At 44.5% G+C, this 24,859-nt stretch overlaps 1 protein-coding gene across 1 annotated transcript in view; it reads right to left on the reverse strand.

Annotated features, from left to right (window-relative positions):
• Positions 1-24,859, reverse strand: part of MALT1 (MALT1 paracaspase) — an 88,716-nt gene that overhangs the window by 22,365 nt on the left and 41,492 nt on the right. Inside the window, exons 6-10 of the mRNA XM_075854977.1 lie at positions 23,586-23,682; positions 14,928-14,972; positions 9,290-9,316; positions 8,509-8,532; positions 5,566-5,769 (exon numbers count right to left, since the gene is read on the reverse strand). Coding sequence (XP_075711092.1) covers positions 5,566-5,769; positions 8,509-8,532; positions 9,290-9,316; positions 14,928-14,972; positions 23,586-23,682 — 397 coding nt within the window. The remainder of the gene's footprint in view (positions 1-5,565; positions 5,770-8,508; positions 8,533-9,289; positions 9,317-14,927; positions 14,973-23,585; positions 23,683-24,859) is intronic.

The raw sequence follows: 24,859 nt of genomic DNA on the forward strand, positions 1-24,859 counted from the left end.
TTCTGCTTTTCGTTTTGTACCTCGCACACTCCTGGCTTGACTCGGCTCGTTCACCACTCTGGTTGCTCACGGTGTTGCCGTGGGCAACGGCCCCTTTTCCTTGCTTGTGTTCCTTGTATGTTTGTCGTGTTTGTCGTGCACTTACTGAGTGCAGGGACCGCCGCCCAGTTGTACCCCGTCGCCTAGGGCGGGTCGTTGCAAGTAGGCAGGGACAGAGTGGCGGGTAGATTAGGGCTCACTTGTCCGTCTCCCTACCCCCTGCCATTACATAATAACAAGCCCATACCTAGTTTACCCCTGGTCCCTGACACCACTATGGATCCCCGTGAGACCCTGGCTCAGCAAATGCAGGGTCTCTCCCTACAGGTCCAGGCCCTGGCTCAGAGGGTCAACCAGCCTGATGCTACCCTGGTAGTTCCCCTCACCGCACCTCTTGAACCCCACCTCAAGTTGCCCGACCGGTTCTCAGGGGACCGGAGGGCTTTTCTCTCCTTTCGGGAGAGTTGTAGGCTTTACTTTCGTTTAAAGCCTCATTCCTCAGGTTCTGAGAGCCAGCGGGTGGGTATAATTATGTCCCGGCTCCAGGAAGGGCCCCAAGAGTGGGCCTTCTCCTTGGCTCCTGACGCCCCTGAACTTTCCTCCGTTGATTGTTTCTTTTCTGCTCTCGGACTTATTTATGACGAGACTGACAGGACTGCCTTTGCCGAGAGTCAGCTGATGATCTTAAGTCAGGGTAAGAGACCTGTTGAGGAGTATTGCTCTGACTTTCGGAAGTGGTGCGTAGCTTCTCGGTGGAATGACCCTGCCTTAAGGTGCCAGTTTAGGTTGGGTCTGTCGAATGCCCTGAAAGACCTGCTAGTTAGCTATCCCTCTTCTGACTCCCTAGACCAGGTTATGGCTTTAGCGATACGACTTGACCGACATCTCAGGGAAAGACAACGTGAACGTTTATGTGTTTTCTCCTCCGACTCCCCCATGATGCCTCCCGAAGCTCCGTTGCTTCGTTCCTCCCCGAAAGATTCAGAGATACCTATGCAACTTGGGGCCTCCGTGTCCCCCCAACAACGTAGAGAATTCCGCAGGAAGAATGGTTTCTGCTTCTACTGTGGGGACGACAAGCATCAAGTGAACAACTGTCCTAAGCGTAAGATTGCAGCCAGAGAACTTCCGCGTCTAAGTGATCATCGGGGAGGTCACTTGGGCGCACAGGTATTTCCCGTAAATATGAAACGTACTAAGATCTTGCTTCCCTTTCAGGTCTCTTTTGGTGGTAGGTCAGCTACCAGCAGTGCCTTCGTGGATTCAGGGTCCTCTACTAATATCATGTCTGTGGAATTTGCTATGTCCCTTGCTATGCCTCTTATTGATTTGCCTAAACCTGTCCCGGTAGTGGGTATCGACTCCACTCCTCTTGCTAATGGTTATTTTACACAGCATACCCCTGTTTTTGAACTCCTTGTTGGCTCCATGCATTTGGAGCAATGCTCTGTAACGTTGATGCAGGGATTATCGTATGATTTGGTTCTAGGTCTTCCCTGGTTGCAGTTGCATAATCCTACGTTTGACTGGAATACTGGGGAGCTAACCAAATGGGGTAATGAATGTTGTACGTCATGTTTTTCTGTTAATTCTATTTCTCCCCCTGAGGAGGCGAATACGCTACCCGAGTTTGTTCAGGACTTCGCTGATGTTTTCTCTAGGGAGGCCTCCGAAGTGTTACCTCCTCATAGAGAATACGATTGCGCTATCGAATTGGTACCAGGAGCTAAGCTTCCTAAGGGTAGGATATTTAATCTTTCTTGTCCCGAACGTGAAGCCATGAGAGTGTATATCCAGGAATCCCTGGCCAAGGGTTACATTCGTCCCTCTTCTTCTCCGGTAGGTGCTGGCTTCTTCTTCGTGGGGAAGAAGGATGGTGGTCTTAGGCCATGCATTGACTACCGTAGCCTGAATAAGGTCACGGTAAGGAACCAGTATCCCCTTCCTTTGATTCCTGATCTCTTTAATCAGGTTCAGGGGGCCCAATGGTTTTCTAAATTGGATCTACGGGGGGCGTATAACCTTATTCGCATCAAAGAGGGGGATGAATGGAAGACTGCGTTTAACACGCCCGAAGGCCATTTCGAATACCTCGTCATGCCCTTTGGGTTGTGTAATGCCCCTGCAGTCTTCCAGAATTTCATAAATGAGATTTTGAGAAATTACCTGGGGTTTTTTCTGGTAGTGTACCTTGATGACATACTGGTGTTTTCCAAGGACTGGTCCTCCCACATTGAGCATGTCAGGAAGGTGCTCCAGGTCCTTCGGGAAAATAAACTGTTTGCCAAAACCGAAAAATGTGTGTTTGGGGTACAGGAGATTCCATTTTTGGGTCAAATCCTCACTCCTCATGAATTCCGCATGGACCCCGCCAAGGTTCAGGCTGTGGCGGAATGGGTCCAACCTTCCTCCCTGAAGGCGTTACAGTGTTTTTTGGGGTTCGCTAATTATTACAGGAGATTTATTGCTAACTTCTCGGTCATCGCTAAGCCCCTTACGGACCTCACTCGCAAAGGTGCTGATCTCCTCCACTGGCCTCCTGAGGCTGTCCAGGCTTTTGAGGTCCTTAAGAAGTGCTTTGTCTCGGCCCCGGTGCTGGTTCAGCCCAACCAAATGGAGCCATTTATCGTGGAAGTTGACGCATCTGAGGTGGGAGTGGGGGCTGTCTTGTCCCAGGGCACCAGGTCCCTCACCCATCTCCGCCCCTGTGCCTACTTCTTCAGGAAGTTTTCGCCAACTGAAAGTAACTATGATATTGGCAACCGCGAACTCTTAGCCATTAAATGGGCATTTGAAGAGTGGCGCCACTTCCTGGAGGGGGCTAGGCACCAGGTAACGGTCCTTACCGACCACAAGAATCTGGTTTTCCTAGAATCTGCCCGGAGGCTAAACCCGAGACAAGCTCGATGGGCGTTATTTTTTACCAGATTCAATTTTTTTGTTACCTATAGGGCTGGGTCTAAAAATATTAAGGCTGATGCACTGTCGCGTAGCTTCATGGCCAGCCCTCCTTCGGAGGAAGATCCTGCTTGTATTTTGCCTCCAGGTATTATCATTTCCTCGATCGATTCTGATTTAGTCTCTGATATTGCTGCTGATCAAGGTGCAGCTCCCGGGAACCTTCCTGAGAACAAGCTGTTTGTTCCCCTGCAATTCCGGCTAAGGGTACTTAGGGAAAATCATGACTCCGCACTATCTGGCCATCCAGGCATCCTGGGTACCAAACACCTCATTACCAGAAATTATTGGTGGCCTGGGTTGCCTAAAGACGTTAAGGCCTACGTCGCCGCTTGTGAGGTTTGTGCTAGGTCCAAGACTCCCAGGTCCCGACCAGCGGGCTTACTGCGTTCGTTGCCCATTCCCCAGAGACCTTGGACACATATCTCCATGGATTTTATCACCGATTTGCCTCCATCCCAAGGCAAGTCGGTGGTGTGGGTGGTGGTGGACCGCTTCAGTAAGATGTGCCACTTTGTGCCCCTCAAGAAACTACCCAACGCCAAAACGTTGGCTACCTTGTTTGTCAAACACATCCTGCATCTCCATGGGGTCCCTGTCAATATTGTTTCGGACAGAGGGGTACAATTTGTTTCATTGTTTTGGAGAGCCTTCTGTATGAAGTTGGGGATTGATCTGTCCTTCTCCTCTGCCTTCCATCCTGAAACCAATGGCCAAACGGAGAGGACTAATCAATCTCTAGAACAATACTTAAGGTGTTTTGTCTCTGACTGTCAATTTGATTGGGTCTCTTTCATTCCCCTCGCCGAATTTTCCCTTAATAACCGGGTCAGTAACTCGTCAGGGGTCTCTCCTGTTTTTTGTAATTTTGGGTTTAATCCACGGTTCTCCTCCGTTTCACCTGGTAGTTCCAACAATCCTGAGGTAGAGGTCGTTCATCGGGAACTGTGCACAGTCTGGGCCCAGGTTCAGAAAAACCTAGAGGTGTCCCAGAGCGTACAAAAAACTCAGGCTGATAAAAAAACGTTCTGCTAACCCCCTGTTTATGGTCGGTGATCTGGTGTGGTTGTCGTCTAGGAACTTGCGTCTCAAGGTTCCGTCCAAGAAGTTTGCTCCCCGGTTTATTGGGCCGTATAAGGTCATTGAGGTCCTCAATCCTGTCTCCTTCCGGCTGGAGTTACCCCCGTCTTTTCGGATACACAACGTGTTTCATGCCTCCCTCCTCAAACGCTGCTCCCCGTCCTTGGCTCCCTCGAGGAGACCTCCTGTTCCCATCCTCACCCCGGAGGGGGTGGAATTCGAGGTGGCCAGGATTGTGGACAGCAAGATGGTCCAAGGCTCCCTCCAGTACCTGGTCCATTGGAGAGGATACGGGCCCGAGGAGAGGACTTGGGTACCCGCCCGGGATGTTCACGCTGGGGTATTGGTCAGGAGGTTCCACCTGCGTTTCCCCAGTAAGCCAGGTCCACTTAGAAAGGGTCCGGTGGCCCCTCATAAAAGGGGGGGTACTGTAAAGGATCTGCCAGGCACAGCTTCGGGGTTAACTCCCAGAACTAATCAGTCAGCACCTGAGAATACATCCCTGAGACTGACTCCTGCTTCCACCATTCAGGCTGGCAGGCTTAGGAGTGGGAGAGCCTATCGTAACCTGGCCAGACTCAGCTAGCTCCCGCCCTCGGTCTATTTAAGCCTGCACTTCCTGTCCCTCGGTGCTTGTTATTGCTTGTGTTTCTTTCCTTGTGGTTTCCTGGCCCAGCTACAGCTCCTGCTATTTTTGATCCTGCTCCATACTGACCCTGGCTTACCGACTACTCTTCTGCTTTTCGTTTTGTACCTCGCACACTCCTGGCTTGACTCGGCTCGTTCACCACTCTGGTTGCTCACGGTGTTGCCGTGGGCAACGGCCCCTTTTCCTTGCTTGTGTTCCTTGTATGTTTGTCGTGTTTGTCGTGCACTAGGGCGGGTCGTTGCCGCCTAGGGCGGGTCGTTGCAAGTAGGCAGGGACAGAGTGGCGGGTAGATTAGGGCTCACTTGTCCGTCTCCCTACCCCCTGCCATTACACCGGTAGTGTATTTTGCTATTTGTGATACTTCAGTGGACAAATTCTTTATTACTACATTACCTCCATGCTGCACAGGCCTGTTTTTTGATCACTTCACGCAGGCCATTGATAGACTGTACAAGAAAACATGCAGCTCAGAGAAAGACAACGGGGAAAAGAGGCAGGAAGAATTTGCATTTATTTACATAAGTTCCCTCAGGTTGTACTATGCATCCTTTGGTCCAGAAGATTAGATTTTGTGGATTACGATACAGACAGATGCTATGGTAAAATACATATCCCCATATAGCAGGATATATGTACTGTTCATGCTGTATATATAGAGCTCTATGTATAGTTTATATTCATATCTTTATAACTGTGCAACCTCTTTAGTCATTATTTATCATTAATCATCTGTAATGGCAGCCATATCTGTTGTCACCCTGCTTTTCCAGATGAAGGCATAATAGAGAAATGGCGGGAAAGAATTATTGACAATCTGACAGAAGAGAATGATTTCTTACCATACACGCCTTTGTCCAGTAAAAGTAAAAATTCATTCACTGTATTCCTCATTTCGAGCTCGGTGAGGTCAAGCAGTGATACGACCTTGAAATCAAGTTGTCGTAGCAGGTTTGTAAGCTCATATACATCGACCATTGGTGCTTTGAGCTGTGAGTGGTGCTTGTAGGACATGTTCCCGATCAGCAATGCAACTTTGTCAGTGGCTGGAAAGACACACATTTAAATTTGGTACAATGATCTATGTGCCCGATACAGTGCAACACCAATGTAATTGCACGTGCTGCATGTGACCCAGGGTACAATACAACACCAATGTAATCACACATTCTGCATGTGATCCCGGGTACAGTGCAACACCAATGTAATCACACGTGCTGCATGTGACCCAGGGTACAATACAACACCAATGTAATCACACGTGCTGCATGTGACCCCGGGCACAGTGCAACACCAATGTAATCACACGTGCTGCATGTGATCCCAGGTACAGTGCAACACCAATGTAATCACACAAGCTACATTTGATGCCGAGTACAGTTCAACATCGCCTGTACTTCATGATATCCCGGGTACAGTGCAACATCATTTGTACTGCATATAATCCTGGGTACAGTTCAGCATTACATATGCTGCATGTAATCCCGGGTACAGTGCAACATCATAGAGCTGCATGTGATCCCGGGTACAGTGCAACATCACATGTACTGCATATAATCCTGGATACAGTTCAACATTAGATGTGGTGTATGTGATCCCGGGTACAGTGCAACATCAAAAAATGCTTCACGTAGTCCCGGGTACACTTCAAAATCCCATGTGCGTCAACCTAACCCAAAACTTTTCCCAAAATTTTAAATAAAAAATGTGTACGGTCGGTCATTGAAATACTTAATAATATTTAAGGCTGGCAGCCAATATGCACTAATTTCAGAACTCTGATAAATCTGCCTAGTTTTGCAACAATGGGCATGTTTTATTAAAGCTGGCGTTTTATATGCCAGTCTTAAAAATTAAACTTGTTAGAGTAAGATGCAACGCATTTATTAGGACTCGGACGCCTCTTAATATATGTGTTGTATCTTTCGGCAGGTGGTGCGCCATCCGTTACCCCTTTCCCATCTGATATAAAATAAAAAATAAATATATTTACCTCACCGCTCCACTTCACTTCTCCCCACCGAGTCCCTCAGGCTCCCGCAGCATTCAGCGGCACATACAAGGCGCTGAGTGCTGCGTGACACATAACGTCATGATGCTGCCTGGCACCAGTACGTTGTACGAGCTGCGGCATAATGAGGCAGCCTGAGGGGCCCCAGAAGGGAGAAGAGGAGCGGTGAGGAGAGTACATATATATACTGTATATATGTATATATAATTTTTTTAATTGTCTGATGGGGATGGAGGGATAGTCTGATGGGGGTACATCGATCTGAAGGAAGCAGGAAACGGGGCCAGGGACATGTTTCTACCTTGTTACGCACCACAGAGTGAAACTTCATCAGATACTCGTAGATTTCCGCTATCATTCATGCCAGTTTTCTAACGTAAATTATAATAAATTTGTCGGCCGGTGTGCCCTTGACCCCTTTTGGCAAGCTACGGTCCTTTTTCACAAAAGTGGCAAGGGCGGCGTAAAAAGCTAAAAAGTCTCAATTTGTAATGCATAAAAAAATTGATAAAATCCCGTAGAAAATGTTATATTCAGAGAATAACTCTCAGTATAATTAGCATACTCATGATGAGACATGTCAGAACTAACTAATATAGTAAATCTATGGAAAGAATTGTGCAAGCAGAAGTCATTTCTTTCACTGAGAGATATATACATAGCGTCTGATAGTGTGACTCAGCGCACAGGTCACACGCACAGTACTGGCTGCTATTATCTCCAGTTAGTGACTTCAGTCTTACCTTCCTGTTCTACGGCAACAACACAATAGAGTTTTGACATACAGTATGTACAGATGTAGCCATCTTTATCTTAATTTTGAATGCATTACATACACAGTGGCAAGAACTTTAAAGAGGCTCTGTCACCAGATTTTCAAACCCCTATCTCCTATTGCAGCAGATCGGCGCTGCAATGTAGATAACAGTAACGTTTTTTTTTTCAAAAACGAGCATTTTTTTTACCAAGTTATGAGCATTTTTATATTTATGCAAATGAGCCTTTCTTAAGTACAACTGGGCGTGTTTAAAGTTATGTCCAAGTGGGCGTGTATTGTGTGTGTACATCTGTGCATTTTTACTTGTTTTACTAGCTGGGCGTTGTGAATAGAAGTGTATGATGCTGACGAATCAGCATCATCCACTTCTCTTCATTACCACCCAGCTTCTGGCAGTGCACAGACACACAGCGTGTCCTCGCGAGATCACGCGGTGACGTCACTCACTTCCTCCCACAGGAGGAACGAGCGAGGACACGCTGTGTGTCTGTGCACTGCCAGAAGCTGGGTGGTAATGAAGAGAAGTGGATGATGCTGATTCGTCAGCATCATACACTTCCATTCACAACGCCCAGCTAGTAAAACAAGTAAAAACACCCAGATGTACACACACAATACACGCCCACTTGGACATAACTTTAAACACGCCCAGTTGTACTTTAGAAAGCCTCATTTGCATAAATATAAAAATGCTCATAACTTGGTCAAAAATGCTTGTTTAAAAAAAAAAAAAAACTTTACTGTTATCTACATTGCAGCGCCGATCTGCTGCAATAGGAGATATTGGTTTGAAAATCTGGTGACAGAGCCTCTTTAACTTGACTTTTTCTATGGCTTTTGTTGTGGGATATCACATTGCATCAAGTTATCAGAGTCAGGATAAACTTGGCTACATCTGTGTCTGGAAATGCTGTGCTAACTGTGGCTTGTCATAAAAGTAGTATAAAATGTAGTATATACAGTATATATATATATGTGTAAACTTGTCTTACATACCAAAGAGAGGCTCATCAGAGGTTACTGCAACAAAAGTAATACATTATTACAATGTGAGAAAGAAAGAAAATTGATTATATAGAGAGAGAAATAGATAGATATTATATAGATAGATATTACATTAAAAAAATCCAAAAAGTTTGATCAACACATTCCAGCAAAAGTACTCTGCGAACACTAATGCCACCTAAGCCCTATAGATAAATAAATATGCATTGCTGCTGAATCTACTTACGATATTTAGGTTCTTAGCGCACATTTTGATCAAATTGTGTGAGCCCACCTGCCACGACAATTGCCCTGATTGATTTTAATTAGTTTAATGCTGGTTCCTACCATCCCCAGATATATGTAGGCTTAGCTCCAGTTCTGGGGGTATGAGCAGCGTAGCGACCCACCTATAGAGGACGCCTTGTTGTGGCAGGTCACAACAATGCCGCTCTCCCCCTGTCTCTGGGCGTCCACCCCCAAAACCTTTTACAAGTCTTCAACTGTGTCTGCATCCAAAAAAACGCAAACACAGTTGAAAATTGAAAATCTACAGGATAGGTCATCAGTATATGATCTGTGTGGGTCCGACACCATGACTCCGCATTGATCAGCTGCTCTAGCTGCCTCCGAACGCCAGATGTTATGCAGGGTATGCAGTATTCGGAGCCGGAAGCAGATGGCTCCGACTACTACATAGCAACTGTGCTGCAGAATAGATAGATAGATTAAACTGAAGTGAAATACTTGTGACAATCACTTGAATTCCACAAGAGATGCATCTGCAACTTACCATTGACGATTATGTCACTCAATTCATCTAAAATAAAGTAAAAAATTTAAGGTTTAGAAGATTTTATTTTTCTGCTGCTCAAAATATAATACTAATAATAATAATAATGATGATAATAATAGTAATAATAAAAAATATTATAAAATGTATAATAATATTATAGATATTTTTGTTGCATGAGTAACCTATTTGCCAACATTCCTTATTTGTAATGGCAGAAAGAGTCCCAGAGCTACAGAAGTGGTTTAAAGGGGTTTGATAGTGGAAGTGGTTTAAAGGGGTAGAGACCTAATGTAAATTCTATCAGTAGAAAGCGTATACGATCTTCAGTGTTACAGCAGATAAGATTGCCCATAGACATGAAGAGGTGTCATTAGCAATGGTGGCTGGAAGGAGACATCTGCCTGACTTTGGACCACCAAGAGCGATGATCACCATAATCATCTCTGAGAGAAAGGGATGATCATGTCCATCACCGGGAGACCCTTTAAGCAACTTTAAGTACTTCCAATCAGATTTTTTGGTGTGCCCCTTATAGCTCTCGATTCTAAACCAAACAAAAATTAGGTCTAGTATGTCCATAGAGTGGTCAGAGGCATTTTCTATGGTTAAGAAACAGAAATCAAGTAGAAAAAAAAAATAATCCTATGTGATGACTAGACTACATGTGACATCATGTCACCACATAATCCAATATGGAGGTTTTTTCCATAGTGATGTAATGGCCCATGATCCATGGCCTAGAGGAGTAGCGGAAGCTGGGGACAGAAGAGGAATTCCAATGGTAAGTTTGGTCCACTAAAATTAAGCTGACCACATTTTGTCCTGAGACAAAATTATATATAATTAGCGGGAGAAACGAGAAGCAAGTATTCAATTCCTCAGCAGTGCCACCACAGGACAAATTAAGCATTACATAGAGACCATTGAAATCAAAAGGCTGTCTGTGTAATGCATGGACATGCTGAGGTCTCCAGAGAAAGAAGCGTACTGCTATTAATTGACAATGCCCTAATCAGGTATTTAAAAATGGGTTTTCTAAATCAGAGGACTCCTTTAGGATCACAGCAGCTCTGCTACATCTGACCTTTTAACTGTATTGGGTTTTTTGGATACTTTTTTCGCTTTTTAGATATTCTAGCCTTCTTTTCTACTTTGAACCCAATCTGTTCATGTTGCTATGTATTCTGCTGCAGTGCATTGTAGAAGAAGTTCTTATTTTTCCCTTTCAGACTTCAGACAATAAAGTGTGTATGATAAACACTACATCTACCACAAAGCATGAAAGCGAGGATACCCCATTCAGACACTAATGCAACAAAAGGCCCAAAAAGAGATGTTAAGTCCTGCAGTCTGAGGGTATGTGCACACACACTAATTACGTCCGTAATTGACGGACGTATTTCGGCCGCAAGTACCGGACCGAACACAGTGCAGGGAGCCGGGCTCCTAGCATCATACTTATGTACGATGCTAGGAGTCCCTGCCTCGCTGCAGGACAACTGTCCCGTACTGTAATCATGTTTTCAGTACGGGACAGTTGTCCTGCAGCGAGGCAGGGACTCCTAGCATCGTACATAAGTATGATGCTAGGAGCCCGGCTCCCTGCACTGTGTTCGGTCCGGTACTTGCGGCCGAAATACGTCCGTCAATTACGGACGTAATTAGTGTGTGTGCACATACCCTGAGCGTTTATAGGAAACTGGCAGCATTCTGAATGCAGCTCTGGATGTGATTAGAGGAATAGACACTAAGTAACTTATGTTCAATATAATATGAGCAAAGCAGAGTAAAATATCTGTAAAATTTACTTAATGTTATATGTACATTCAATCAGTGTTTAGCTGTTTCTTAATATCTGTCTCCGGGAAAGCTGTGTGACAAACAATGTGGCTGCTTGGGGCCACAGGGCTTGTCACACAGCTTTTCCATTTCCTGATGGCAACTCTGCCAGAGTAGGCAAGCTTTCTATTCAGAACTCTTGGAAAGCTGGGTGACAATGTCTGTGGGAGATGTCATGGTGACCATATTGGTTGTTACTCAGCTTTCTCAGAAAAAGATATAAAGGATAAAAGTAATTCCCTGTCATCCTATGATGTTAAAATCCTATTCAACCTTCTTTAACATGATTTTAGGAGATCATAGGAGAAAATGCTCTTTGATGAAACATTAATAAGAAATATCTGAAGTTAAACTTGGTGCCTGTGGGTGGCGCTGTTGCCAAAGATTAGTAATGAGAATCTGATCTTCCAGACCTGATTAGCAAGATTCGATTTCCAATATGTCAAGGCTTGAGGATGTTTACTTCTTACACAAAACAAATGTCATCGTAAAAACAAACCCCATCACCACACCAGACGACTTCACGCAGAAAGCAGAAATGAAATTAAAAGATGGCCGGATAGGAAATGTATTTTCGTACCATCCAGGACTGTAATTACCATATATGCAAATTAGGCACACCCATAATGTTTAGATAGCAACACAAAAATAAGAGCACAATCTCTTTATTTCCTTTCCTTCTATAGTATTTATGGTTATTGGATGCTCATATTATATAGTATATTAAACCCTCTTATAATGATAGGGAACCTTCTAGAAGAAAGTCCAAAATAACAGGTTTACATAAGGGCATGACCACACATGGCGGAATTCCTCCGCAACTGTCCGCATCAATGCCGCACCTAATCCGGGTTGCGGATTACGGCTGCGGATCTGCACAAAATGTGCAGAAAATTGATGCGGACTAGCTGCTGCGGACTGCGGGAAAAGTGCTTCCCTTCTCCCTATCAGTGCAGGATAGAGAGAAGGGACAGCACTTTCCCTAGTGAAAGTAAAAGAAATTCATACTTACCGCCCGTTGTCTTGATGACGCGTCCCTCCTTCGGCATCCAGCCCGACCTCCCTGGATGACGCGCCAGTCCATGTGACCGCTGCAGCCTGTGCTTGGCCTGTGATTGGCTGCAGCCGTCACTTACACTGAAACGTCATCCTGGGAGGCCGGACTGGAGACAGAAACAGGGAGTTCTCGGTAAGTATGAACTTATATGTTTTTTTACAGATACATGTATATTGGGATCGGTAGTCACTGTCCCGGGTGCAGAAACAGTTACTGCCGATCGCTTTACTCTTTCAGCACCCTGGACAGTGACTATTTACTGACGTCTCCTAGCAACGCTCCCGTCATTACGGGAGCCCCATTGACTTCCTCAGTCTGGCTGTAGACCTAGAAATACATAGGTCCAGCCAGAATGAAGAAATGTCATGTTAAAAAACCAATACGCTCCGCACCACACATAACATGTGCATGACAGCTGCGGACTTCATTGCGGAACTTAGAATCTCCATTGAAGTCAATGGAGAAATTCCGCCATGAGTCCGCAACCAGTCCGCCACTGCTCCGCAACAGACAGAGCATGCTGCGGACACCACATTCCGCTCCGCAGCCTATGCTCCGCAGCGGAATTGTACGCATCGTGTAAACGAACACTGCTAAATTAAAGTGAAAGTCAATGGAGAAACGGCTCCGCTGCGGATTAACGCTGCGGAGTGTCCGCAGCGGAATTTAAGTGAAAATCCGCCATGTGTGAACCCGCCCTAAAATTTCTGCCTCTGGTGTTGTGATATCCTAAATTCCAGAGGTGTAACTTGATGCTCTGGAATCTGTAACAAGACTCCCACCTACGATGTGTAATTTATAGTACTGGTGAGGGGCACTTCAGCCACCAGGACCCAGGTGCGACTTATCCAGTGTACACCTTATAGCTACACCCCTGCCAAATTCTATTGCAGTTTTATACTGGAAATTGGTGCCGGCGTATTAGACTTTCTGGATTGTCGAAAGTGGAATAAAATAAATGTCCCTGGACAATTAGAATTTCTATGTTATAATCTGGACTATTGGAATTTCTATATTATGGTGCTGGACTATTAGAATTTCTAGATTATAGTGCTGGACTATTGGAAATTCTAGATTATAGTGCTGGGCTATTAGAATTTCTAGATTATAGTCTGAACTATAAGGCTGGGTTCACACGACCTATTTTCAGGCGTAAACGAGGCGTTTTACGCCTCGAATTACGCCTGAAAACACGGCTCAAATACGTCGGCAAACATCTGCCCATTCATTTCAATGGGTTTGCCGACGTACTGTGCCGACGACCTGTAATTTTACACGTCGCTGTCAAAATACGGCGCGTAAAATAACAGCGTCGTCAAAGACGTGCAGGACACTTCTTGGGACGCAATTTGAGACGTTTTTCAGTGACTTCAATGAAGAGCTGCTCCAAATTACGGCCGTAATTGACGTCTCGCAAAACGCGAGTACGAGCAATTACGTCTGAACTGCAGGAGCTGTTTTCTCCTGAAAACAGCTCGTAATTTCAGCCGTAATTGTCGTTATCGTGTACACATACCCTTAGGGTATGTGCACACGATAACGGCAAATACGTATGAAATTATGGAGCTGTTTTCAGGAGAAAACAGCTCCTGAATTTCAGACGTTTTTACAAGTGCACGCGTTTTTCGCGGCGTCTTTTACGGACGTAATTGGAGCTGGTTTTCATTGAAGTCAATGAAAAACGGCTCCAATTTTGTCCCAAGAAGTGTCCTGCACGTCTTTTGCGCGGCCGTCATTTTACGCGCCGTCTTTTGACAGCGACGCGTAAAATGACAGCTTGTCTGAACAGAACATCGTAAGACCCATTGCAGGCAGTGGGCAGATGTTTGCCGACGTATTGGAGCCGTCTTTTCAGGCATAATTCGAGCCGTTAAACGCCTCCATTACGCTTGAAAATTGGTCATGTGCACATACCCTTAGATTATAGTGCTGGGCTATTACAATTTCTAGATTATAGTGCTGGGCTATTAGAATTGACACATTATTGGAATTACTTTCTCTAATTCACACAGTTTTTTGCAGACAGAAAAAAAATCTGCCTCAAAATTCCTTAACGCTTTTTTTCTGCATTTTTTGCCTACGGCCGTAGAATCTAAAGCAAGAACCGTGGGCAAAGAACGCAGCAGAAAACGCTCAGAAACGAGTGCCGTAGGTGAGCGCTCATATGGGTACATAGTTGTTGCTTTTATGGTTATTATATTATAGTGTCTGTCTATGTTTGTGTATCAGCGTGGCACATACATCTTGGCTTTTGAAGCCCCCTTGACAAAATCCTGTTTATGCCATTGTATAACACTGGTTGCCAGAGATGAATCACCTGAAATACCCAGAATTTTCCCAATCTGAAAAAGCAGCCTGCCGTTTTGGGGAAGCCTGTGAATGCAGCTGCATAGACAGAAAACAGGCTACCAAAAACAGCTCTTAAAGGGGCCTGTTCTTGCAAATTATGATGGGGTAACTTAATTTATTAGTGAAATTCTGCTACGACTTAGGTGCCCATGATATCGTTGCCGGAGAGCAGAGATTCAGACCTCTAGCCCCTTTCCCATGCGGTATACAAATGTCCAACCTCCTACAATCTTGCACATTTTCAGTCATTTTTTATCAATCCCCTCCCCGCTATTTTACATGTGACAGCTAAAAGTAAATGCCATCCACCATCACCTTGCATGACAGCTTGTTTGATATGTTTTTTATCCTGAAGCCAGAACATGCAGGAATCAAACATGCAGCCCCTACCTTCTGTGCATTCCATTGCGACATTTGTCCAAAGCTTCGCACTTCCTTTTATTTTAAAAGAAAAACAACATTTAATATGTAGTTATTTTATTTTTGAATTAAACAATGAATCCTACTGTCACTTCTGGGTGCAGCTTGTATATTACAGTATATCCATCAACATTGATCCAGCTACACTCTACACAAGGGATCAGAAACCTTTGGCACTCCAACTTTTGTGAAACTACAACTCCCAGCATGCCCTATCAAACAAAGACTTTATTATTCCAGCCAAACGCTGTCGGGGAATGCTGAGAATTGTAGTCTCACAACAGCTGGGGTGCCGAAGGTTGTTGACCCCTGCATCACCCAAACTCAACCTGATATAAACTAGGTCATGTTTATTTAAAGGGGTCGTCCATGAAATTGGCTGCAGTGATCACATAAACTTTTAGACAACCACTTTAAGCTTTGTAGTCTTTGAATCTGAGATCCTCTGATCACTTTACTACTATGCTGCAATATGCTGTATTGCAGTGTATTATTGACTGTTAATGTTTTACAGATACACAAAATATCAGGTCTAATAGGCACATAGGCAAATATCAGGTCTAATAGGCACACTTGGCAGACGGTGGCGCCGATGGTGTGACAGAGGCAGCCCTCTCATTCGGTTAAACTCCTTAGATTTTGTAGTTGCTATAAACCGCGGTTGCCTGATCTCGATTGGTGATAGTTGGGGCACAGCTCCAGTGCCCGTACCAGTACCATGACATAATATTATGATGGTTTGCAGAAACGTCTCACTAGCCGTGATGTGTCAGCTCTTTTGTGTGGTGTAGTATAAAGGAGGTGTCAGCTCTCCTGTGTGGTGTAGTATAGAGGAGCTATAAGCTCTCCTGTGTGGTGTAGTATAGAGGAGCTATAAGCTGTCCTGTGTGGTGTAGTATAGAAGATATGTCAGATCTCCTGTGTGCTGTAGTATAGAGGAGCTGTCAGTTCTCCTGTGTGGTGTAGTATAGAGGATCTGTCAGCTCTCCTGTGTGGTGTAGTATAGAGGAGCTGTCAGCTCTCCTGTGTGGTGTAGTATAGAGGAGCTGTCAGCTCTCCTGTGTGGTGTAGTATAGAGGATCTGTCAGCTCTCCTGTGTGGTGTAGTATAGAAGATCTGTCAGCTCTCCTGTGTGGTGTAGTATAGAGGATCTGTCAGCTCTCCTGTGTGGTGCAGTAAAGAGGATCTGTCAGCTTTCCTGTGTGGTGTAGTATAGAGGAGCTGTCAGGTCTCCTGTGTAGTGTAGTATAGAGGAGCGGTCAGCTCTACTGTGTGGTGTAGTATAGAGGAGCTGTCAGCTCTACTGTGTGGTGTAGTATAGAGGAGCTGTCAGCTCTCCTGTGTAGTGTTGTATAGAGGACCTGTCAGTTCCCCTGTGTGGTGTAGTATAGAGTATCTGTCAGCTCTCCTGTGTGGTGTAGTATAGAGTATCTGTCAGCTCTCCTGTGTGGTGTAGTATAGAGGATCTGTCAGCTCTCCTGTGTGGTGTAGTATAGAGGATCTGTCATCTCTCCGGTGTGGTGCAGTATAGAGGATCTGTCAGCTCTCCAGTGTGGTGTAGTATAGAGGACCTGCCAGCTCTCCTGTGTGGTGTAGTATAGAGGAGCTGTCAGCTCTCCTGTGTGGTGTAGTATAGAGGATCTGTCAGCTCTTCTGTGTGGTGTAGTATAGAGGATCTGTCAGCTCTCCTGTGTGGTGTAGTATAGAGGATCTGTCAGCTCTCATGTGTGGTGTAGTATAGAGGATCTGTCAGCTCTCCTGTGTGGTGTAGTACAGAGGATCTGTGAGCTCTCCTGTGTGGTGTAGTATAGAGGACCTGTCAGCTCCCCTGTGTGGTGCAGTATAGAGTATCTGTCAGCTCCCCTGTGTGGTGCAGTATAGAATATCTGTCAGCTCTCCTGTGTGGTGTAGTATAGAGGATCTGTCATCTCTCCTGTGTGGTGTAGTATAGAGGAGCTGTCAGCTCTCCTGTGTGGTCTAGTATAGAGGATCTGTCAGCATGCCTGTGTGATGTAGTATAGAGGAGCTGTCAGTTCTCATGTGTGGTGTAGTATAGAGGATCTGGCAGCTCTCCTGTGTGGTGTAGTATAGAGGATCTGTCAGCTCTCCTGTGTGGTGTAGTATAGAGTATCTGTCAGCTCTCCTGTGTGGTGCAGTATAGACTATCTGTCAGCTCCCCTGTGTGGTGTAGTATAGAGTATCTGTCAGCTCTCCTGTGTGGTGTAGTATAGAGGATCTGTCATCTCTCCTGTGTGGTGTAGTATAGAGGATCTGTCATCTCTCCTGTGTGGTGTAGTATAGAGTATCTGTCAGCTCTCCTGTGTGGTGTAGTATAGAGGATCTCTCACCTCTCCTGTGTGGTGTAGTATAGAGGATCTGTCAGCTCTCCTGTGTGGTGTAGTATAGAGGATCTGTCAGCTCTCCTGTGTGGTGTAGTATAGAGTATCTGTCAGCTCTCCTGTGTGGTGTAGTATAGAGGATCTCTCACCTCTACTGTGTGGTGTAGTATAGAGGATCTGTCAGTTCTACTGTGTGGTGTAGTATAGAGGATCTGTCAGCTCTCCTGTGTGGTGTAGTATAGAGGATCTGTCAGCTCTCCTGTGTGGTGTAGTATAGAGGATCTGTCAGCTTTCCTTTGTGGTGTAGTAAAGATGACTTTTCATCTCACCAGTGTGTTGCAGCTCTGACATGTCTGTTTTAGTATATCTTTGTATTATAACCGCACTGGAACATCTTTACTTGAAACTTTGTGTTGTTCCGTTCCTTTGTTATTCTTCCTGAAATTGTATGAATAAATTAACAACTGGGCATGACTAATTCCCTTGTCAAAGTATATGGAACACAACGTATCGACAAAGGGAATGATAATGCCCAGTTCTAAGTTTATTCACACATTGCCAGGAGGAATAACAGAGGAAAGACATGGCACAATGTTCATCGAAACTTATGCATCTTTTCTATTTCTTAAAAATCTTAATAGAAGATTATTATGAATATAGAATTCAATAGAGTCATTAACCTAGTTAAGGTGATTGAGTAGTATCCAAACATACGCTGTAAGCATTGCAATAAAGTGAAATAAAATATATGAAAAATCAATTCGGTACATTTTTATGGCAGCATTAAAAAAAATTCCCACCTAAATTAATTAATTCTCAGTAATGATTGAAGTTTCATAAAAATCCCACACACGTCTGTCTCATATGTTTCTACCTCATTTATCCTCATGTATTTCATTTTTGTTTCATCTATCTATCTATCTATCTATCTATCTATCTATCTATCTATCTATCTATCTATCTATCTATCTATCTATCTATCTGTCTGTCTGTCTGTCTGTCTGTCTGTCTGTCTGTCTGTCTGTCTGTCTGTCTGTCTGTCTGTCTGTCTGTCTGTCTATCTATCTATCTATCTATCTATTCAATTCAAAGAAGCTTTATTGGCAGGACCAAATACATATTAGCATTGCCAAAGCAAGTAAGAAGTAAGGGAATGAGGGATAGGGACTGAGGGCTTGGGGATAGGGACACATCTAGGGTCGGGGTTATACAAGTCCATGGCATATCATGTCTCTCTCAGTCCATGGCATGCAGTGACATATTGTGCCGCTGTGCCCACTGTGGTTTCCTCTTCACCCAGCAGGATGTAGAGTTTCTCTTCCTCTTCCATGGAGCTGAAGTCCGGTAAGAGATCAGAGAGTTTCCTGAAGTGAGTGTCCCTCACTGCTGAGTATTTGGAGCAGTGTAGCAGGAAGTGGGCCTCATCCTCCACGGCCTCCTGGTCGCACTGTTGGCACAGTCGGCTCTCCCTGGGCTTGTAGGTCTGTCTGTGGCGCCCGGATTCGATGAGCAGGTTGTGGGCGCTCAGTCTGTAGCGGCTCAGGATCTGTCTGTCTCTGGGGTTTGGCATTTTCTCCAGATATGGCGCCAGTTTATATTCCCGCTGTAGACTCCGGTATATTGTCAGTTTCTGGGATGTCTTTATGTCGTTCCTCCAGTCACTGATATACTCCTCTTGGTTCTCGTTTATTGTCTTCTTGATTTCGGCTTTTGTGAGGCCGCGTTGAGTGACATTTTCTTCAGGCCGGGTCAGGGTGAGATGTTCTGGGGGGCCTGGTTTACCTGGGACCCCTTGGTGTAGCAGGGCTTTATGGTGATAGGAACTTTGCCTGCTGCTGTGTAGATGGGCCCAGAATGATAGCGCCCTCTTCTGGATTTTGAGGTGTAGTGGGAATCTGCCCAGTTCTGCCCGACAGGCACTATTTGTGGTGCTCCGATGGACTTGGAGAAGGTGTTTGCAGAATTCTAGGTGGAAGATTTCTGTTGGGCTGGAATCCCACCTTGACCAGTCTGGGTATGTGTCCGGACCCCAGACTTCACTGGCATACAGGAGGATTGGGGAGATGATGGAGTCAAAGATTTTCAGCCAGACCGTCACTGGTGGTTTGAGGTGATAGAGTTTTCTTCTGATGGCATAGAAGGTTCTGCACGCCTTGTCTTTCAGTATCTCTATGGCTTGTTTAAAGCTTCCTGATTGGTTGATTTCTAGGCCCAGGTAAGTATACCTGTCGGTCGCTGTGATTGTGGCGTTATTAAGTGTGAGGGTCGGGTGCCTGGGGGATTTTGAGTTTTTCTTCTGGAACACCATGATGTTGGTTTTCTTTGCATTGATGGGTAGTGCCCACGTGGAGCTGAATTTTTCTAGGATTTGCAGGTTGTCTTGGAGACCATTCGAGGTTGGTGATAGTAACAGAAGGTCATCTGCATACAACAGGAATTTCACCTGGGTGTCATGGAGGGCGAGACCTGGTGCTGAGGAGGATTCCAGAGCTGTGGCCAGTTCATTGATGTAGATGTTGAAGAGCGTTGGACTGAGGCTGCAGCCCTGTCTGACTCCTCGGCTCTGCTGGAAATCAGCCGTTCTTCTCCCGTTCACCTTCACGCTGCATCTGTTCTCTGTGTAGGAGCTTCTGATGACGTCATAGGTTTTACCTCCTATTCCGCTCTCCAGCAGTTTCAGGAATAGGCCCGGGTGCCACACTGAGTCAAAGGCCTTCTTAAAGTCCACAAAACAGGCGTAAATCTTCCCATGCTTTGTATTGTGGACGTGGCTCTTGATGAGGCTGCGCAGGGTGTAGATGTGGTCAGTGGTGCGGTGGTTTGGCATGAACCCTGCTTGGCTTTGGTGGAGGACATTGTGCTGGGTGAGGAAGCTGAGGATTCTCTTATTCAAGATGCTGCTGAACAGTTTCCCCAGGTTGCTGCTGACACATATCCCTCGGTAGTTGGCCGGGTCGTACCTGTCCCCACTCTTGTGGATTGGTGTTATAAGGCCTTGGTTCCAGATTTGCGGGAAGTAGCCGGCACTCAGCACTATATTAAATAGTTTTACTATTGCGGCCTGTATTTCTGGCGGGCTGTGTTTTATCATTTCTGGTGAAATTCCGTCTAGGCCGCTGGATTTTTTACACCTTATGTCTGAGGTTCTCTCTGTTACTTCTTGCAGTGTTATTGGTGTATCCAGGGGGTTTTGAGAATCTTTAAGTGTTTCCTCCATCGCCTTCAATTTTGATATTATTTGTTTTTGTTCTTGGCTTTGTTCTTCTTTTAGGATAACTTTGTAGAAGTCCCTGAAATATTGGAGCCAGATGTTGCCATTTTGAATATGAAGGTTGTTTTTCTTGCAATTTTTGCCCATGTGTTTCCATAATTCCCAGAACGAGTTGTCATGGAGGGCATCTTGGAGTTGGGTAAGTTTGGTGGAGATGTGCCTTTGTTTTTTCTTTCGGAGGATGGTCTTGTATTGCCTCTGTATGTTGCTGTAGGCCTCCTTCAGACCGGTGTTGTTTGGGTCTCGGTGCTTCTTATTTGAGGCATTTCTTAGGGTCTTCCGTACTTCTTTGCACTCACGGTCAAACCAACCGTTAGGATGTATTTCTTGTGGCCTCTTGTAGTCACATCTTTTCAGGTCAGACTTCTCTGCCATGGTATAAAATATATTATTGAGGTCATTTACGGCCTGATTTACCCCTCCTGGGCTTGTCTCATACACCTTGTTGTAGAGGTTGTGAAGCATCTCCTGCACTTCTGGTCTGTTCATTGTCTCTTTATATTTTATAGTTGACGTTTTGGACCATTTATAAGATGGGGGCAGGTTGAAGAGGCCGGTTTGATGTGGTTTTTGTGCAGATGGTTTGGTTGTGGATTTGATGTATAGAAGTAATTGGTTGTGATCTGACAGGTGCGTTTGTGGAGTGACTATGAGTGCGCCAATGTTTGCGGGGTCCATGTCCGTGATGGCATAGTCTACTACACTGCTGCCTACATGGGAGTTTAGTGTATACCTTCCTAAAGAGTCTCCCTTGGTGCGGCCATTCAGTATGTGGAGTCCTAAGCTTCGACATAGATTCAATAGTTTTTTCCCGCTTTTGTTGACGGTGCTGTCATAGCTGTTTCTCTCTTTCTGTAGGGAGTTATGACAGTCGGCCTCTGCTCCAAAGATGAAGATGTTTCCATCATTGGTCAGGTAGTCTTTTTCTCTCCCCGTTCTTGCATTGAGGTCTCCGTAGATGAGAACGCTGCCCAGGGTCTGGAAATGGGCGGCTTCCCTTTGTATAATCTCAAAGCTGTCTGGGTTGGAGTACGGGGACTCTGGCGGTGCGATGTACGTTGCGCAGAGATACATGTCAGACTGAGAGGTGAGGATGGAGCTGCCTATTCTTATCCAGATGTGGCTGTCTCCTCGCTTCACTGCTTTGATCTGCTCATGGAGCTCCTCCTTGTACCAGACTAATATTCCTCCTGAACACCGGCCCTGCTTGATGTGTTTATTTTTCAGGGCGGGGACAGAGATTTCCCTGTATCCAGTGGGCACCAGGGACTCGTTCTCTGTCCTAGTCCATGTTTCCAGGAGGATTTGTATATCGATATTTTTCAGTCTTTGGTTGAAGTCTGGATCGTTAATTTTGCATCCAAAGGCTGAGGCGTTGAGGCCTTGAATATTCCAGCTGCTGATTATAAAGGACGTCATTGTGTGTCCATATACCTTGTAATGAGCGGCGCTGTGTAGGACGGGCTGGAGATGTGACTGTTGGATGTGTTGTAGATGTTCTCGTGTTGTACAGTCACATTAGTTTTTTACATAGAGTGCTGAGCAGGGTCTTTAGCATCTCCATGTCTCTGCTCTGCGTGTCTCTGTGTCATCTATCTATCTATCTATCTATCTATCTATCTTCTATCCTTGTGCATAGTCCTTCCTTTTAAATGAAGCTCCGCCGAAGGGTATGTTCACACGCACTAATTACGGACGTAATTCGGGCGTTTTTGCCCCGAATTACATCCGAAAATAGCGCCTCAATAGCGTTGACAAACATCTGCCCATTGAAAGCAATGGGCAGACGTTTGTCTGTTCACACGAGGCGTATATTTACGCGCCGCTGTCAAATGACGGCGCGTAAATAGACGCCCGCGTCAAAGAAGTGACCTGTCACTTCTTTGGCCGTAATTGGAGCCGTTATTCATTGACTCCAATGAATAGCAGCGCCAATTACGTCCGTAATGGACGCGGCGTTCAAGCGCCTGCACATGCCGTTACGGCTGAAATTACGGGGATGTTTTCAGGCGGAAACATCCCCGTAATTTCAGCCGTTACGGACGCTGTCGTGTGAACATACCCTAAGAGGTAAGTGCAGGCTTTGTCAAAAATAGGAGGGGAACTACCCAGGGAGAAGTTAGTGGAGACCACCACAAAGTATGCAAATAGTTTAAAATGGCAGGATGTTGTGTGGGACCGTCAGTGGAGCAGGCAATAATCTAATTTACTCTGCTTTTCCCGCATCATTTTTCCCTTTAGATAAATTTAGGATTTTGGCTACAGAGTTTATGTTCCGGTTGTATTCATTCTTATTATTTATATATGGTTGTGAATGGGCTTAACATGAAGATAAGTAAAATAAGACCCAGGCATAAGGGAGGAGAGGATGGTTTTTCATCTGTGACTTTGTTGTTTTTTTAATTATGCCCAATACATTTTAAATAATACTAAAATTATAAAATTTTAAATAATAATTTTCAACAGAATTTTTAGACAGTTCAAATGTATATTAAATGTTGAATAACTTTGCAAAAACATTTAACTTTTGACTTGCGTCATATTTTTTATTTCAGTTACCTCCAGAGCTGCATTCAAAGTTCAGCTGGTTGCAGTGCATTTTGAGAGCTCAGTTGTACTGGTTCATCACATGCCTGTAAAGTTCAAATAAACTTTATGCAGAATTTTGAATGCAGCTCTGCAGGTGACTGCAAAAAGATATGATGAATTGCAAGTACAAGTACAAAACAACTGAAAAAAAGTATTTGCAATGTTTTTCGATATTTTATGTAGATTTAAACGGTAAAATATTGTTAAAAGTGGAGTTTTTGCCTAAATCTTGTTTGCCCAATCAGCTTTTTTTTTTCAGGATGCTGAATTAGCGATTTTTCCAACCACCTGAAATTTTTTGGAAGAAGAATTGCCTAGTCAACACGTCCGACCAGTAGGGATCTGAACCAATAGGTGCCGGATTAAAGGAATTTTTCACTAACTACATTTTGAACTATTTAACCTTGAGATACATTATTGAATACTTACCAACAACAACTTCCACCTCCTTACTGTCCTCTGTCTCATTACCGTTAGACACTTGGCAATAGTAAAATCCCTGATCTTCTGCCGAAACGCTGGAAATCTAGATTTAAAGCAAATTATTGAATTTATGTTTAGAAATAAGTTTCCCACTCAAACAGCACAAAATTCAGAAGAATAAAAAAAACTGATTTTTGCAGTGTTCCGGTTTTACGGAACGCAGAAGTGGTCATTTCAGGAAACTGCGGAACCAAAGAAATAATGAACTTCAGATTCTGTGCAAAGTAAATTTTCTTTCCAATTAAATGAACCTAATTATTTGGTTTAGTCCAGTAAGTGGGGTTAAAAAGCGCATAATAATTATTAGCAAATTAAAGCGGTTGTATGAGATTTGAAAAACATGGCTTCTGCTTTCTGCCAGAAACAGTGCCACTCTTGTCCATAGGATGTGTCTGGTATTGCAGGTCAAAATTTGGATTACATCAAAGGACTTTGGATCAGTTTCTGTTGAGGCTTGCACCCATATAATCATATATTTGGTGCTGTTATATTCCATTGTTTGGTATTGCAAGTCAACCTAATTTTTCCAGAAACCGCACGACTCTCGTCCTCAGGCTCTGTCTTGTACTTCAGCTCAGTCCCATTTACTTGAATTGAGCTGAGCAGCAATACTACACATATCCTCTGGACAGGAGTGGCGCTATTTTTGGAAGAAAGCAGACATATTTTTATAATCATATACAACTCCTTTAAGGTCTGTCTCGGTTTGCTGCAGTGTCTTCTCTAGTCCTCTATTTATACTTGATTAGCATGTATTCCACAATCTGTCTCATTCCTGCACCCTTTCCTTGTATGCTTTTATTAGGAACCTGTGTGATTTCCTGTACAATCCCCTCTACTTCCTCTGGCTAAAACAAGTCTGTGCAAAATAGAGAAGCAGTGTATTGTATGACATATATAACTTCTTATTCACAATTCAGTACATTTAATGAAATGGGGGGCACTCAGAGAGGAAGACAATTGGTTGCTAAGACATCCTGCAAAACAGGGAGAGCTACGAGAGGAAAGTCAAACATATATTCTGCCAAAGTGTGTACTAGTAATTATACTATGCTATTAGTACAGAAGAGTTACAATTAAAAGGGGTTGTCTGACGATGATAACCTCTGAGAATTAAGCCATCGTGGTGATCAACTGATTGCCAATGATCTGGTTTCTCACACCCCCAGCAAAATCAGCTGATACTAATGGCTATAGCTGCCACTAGAGGGGAAATGTAG

This window comes from Rhinoderma darwinii, chromosome 1 (genome assembly GCF_050947455.1).
Source record: "Rhinoderma darwinii isolate aRhiDar2 chromosome 1, aRhiDar2.hap1, whole genome shotgun sequence".
Lineage (NCBI taxonomy): Eukaryota > Metazoa > Chordata > Amphibia > Anura > Rhinodermatidae > Rhinoderma > Rhinoderma darwinii.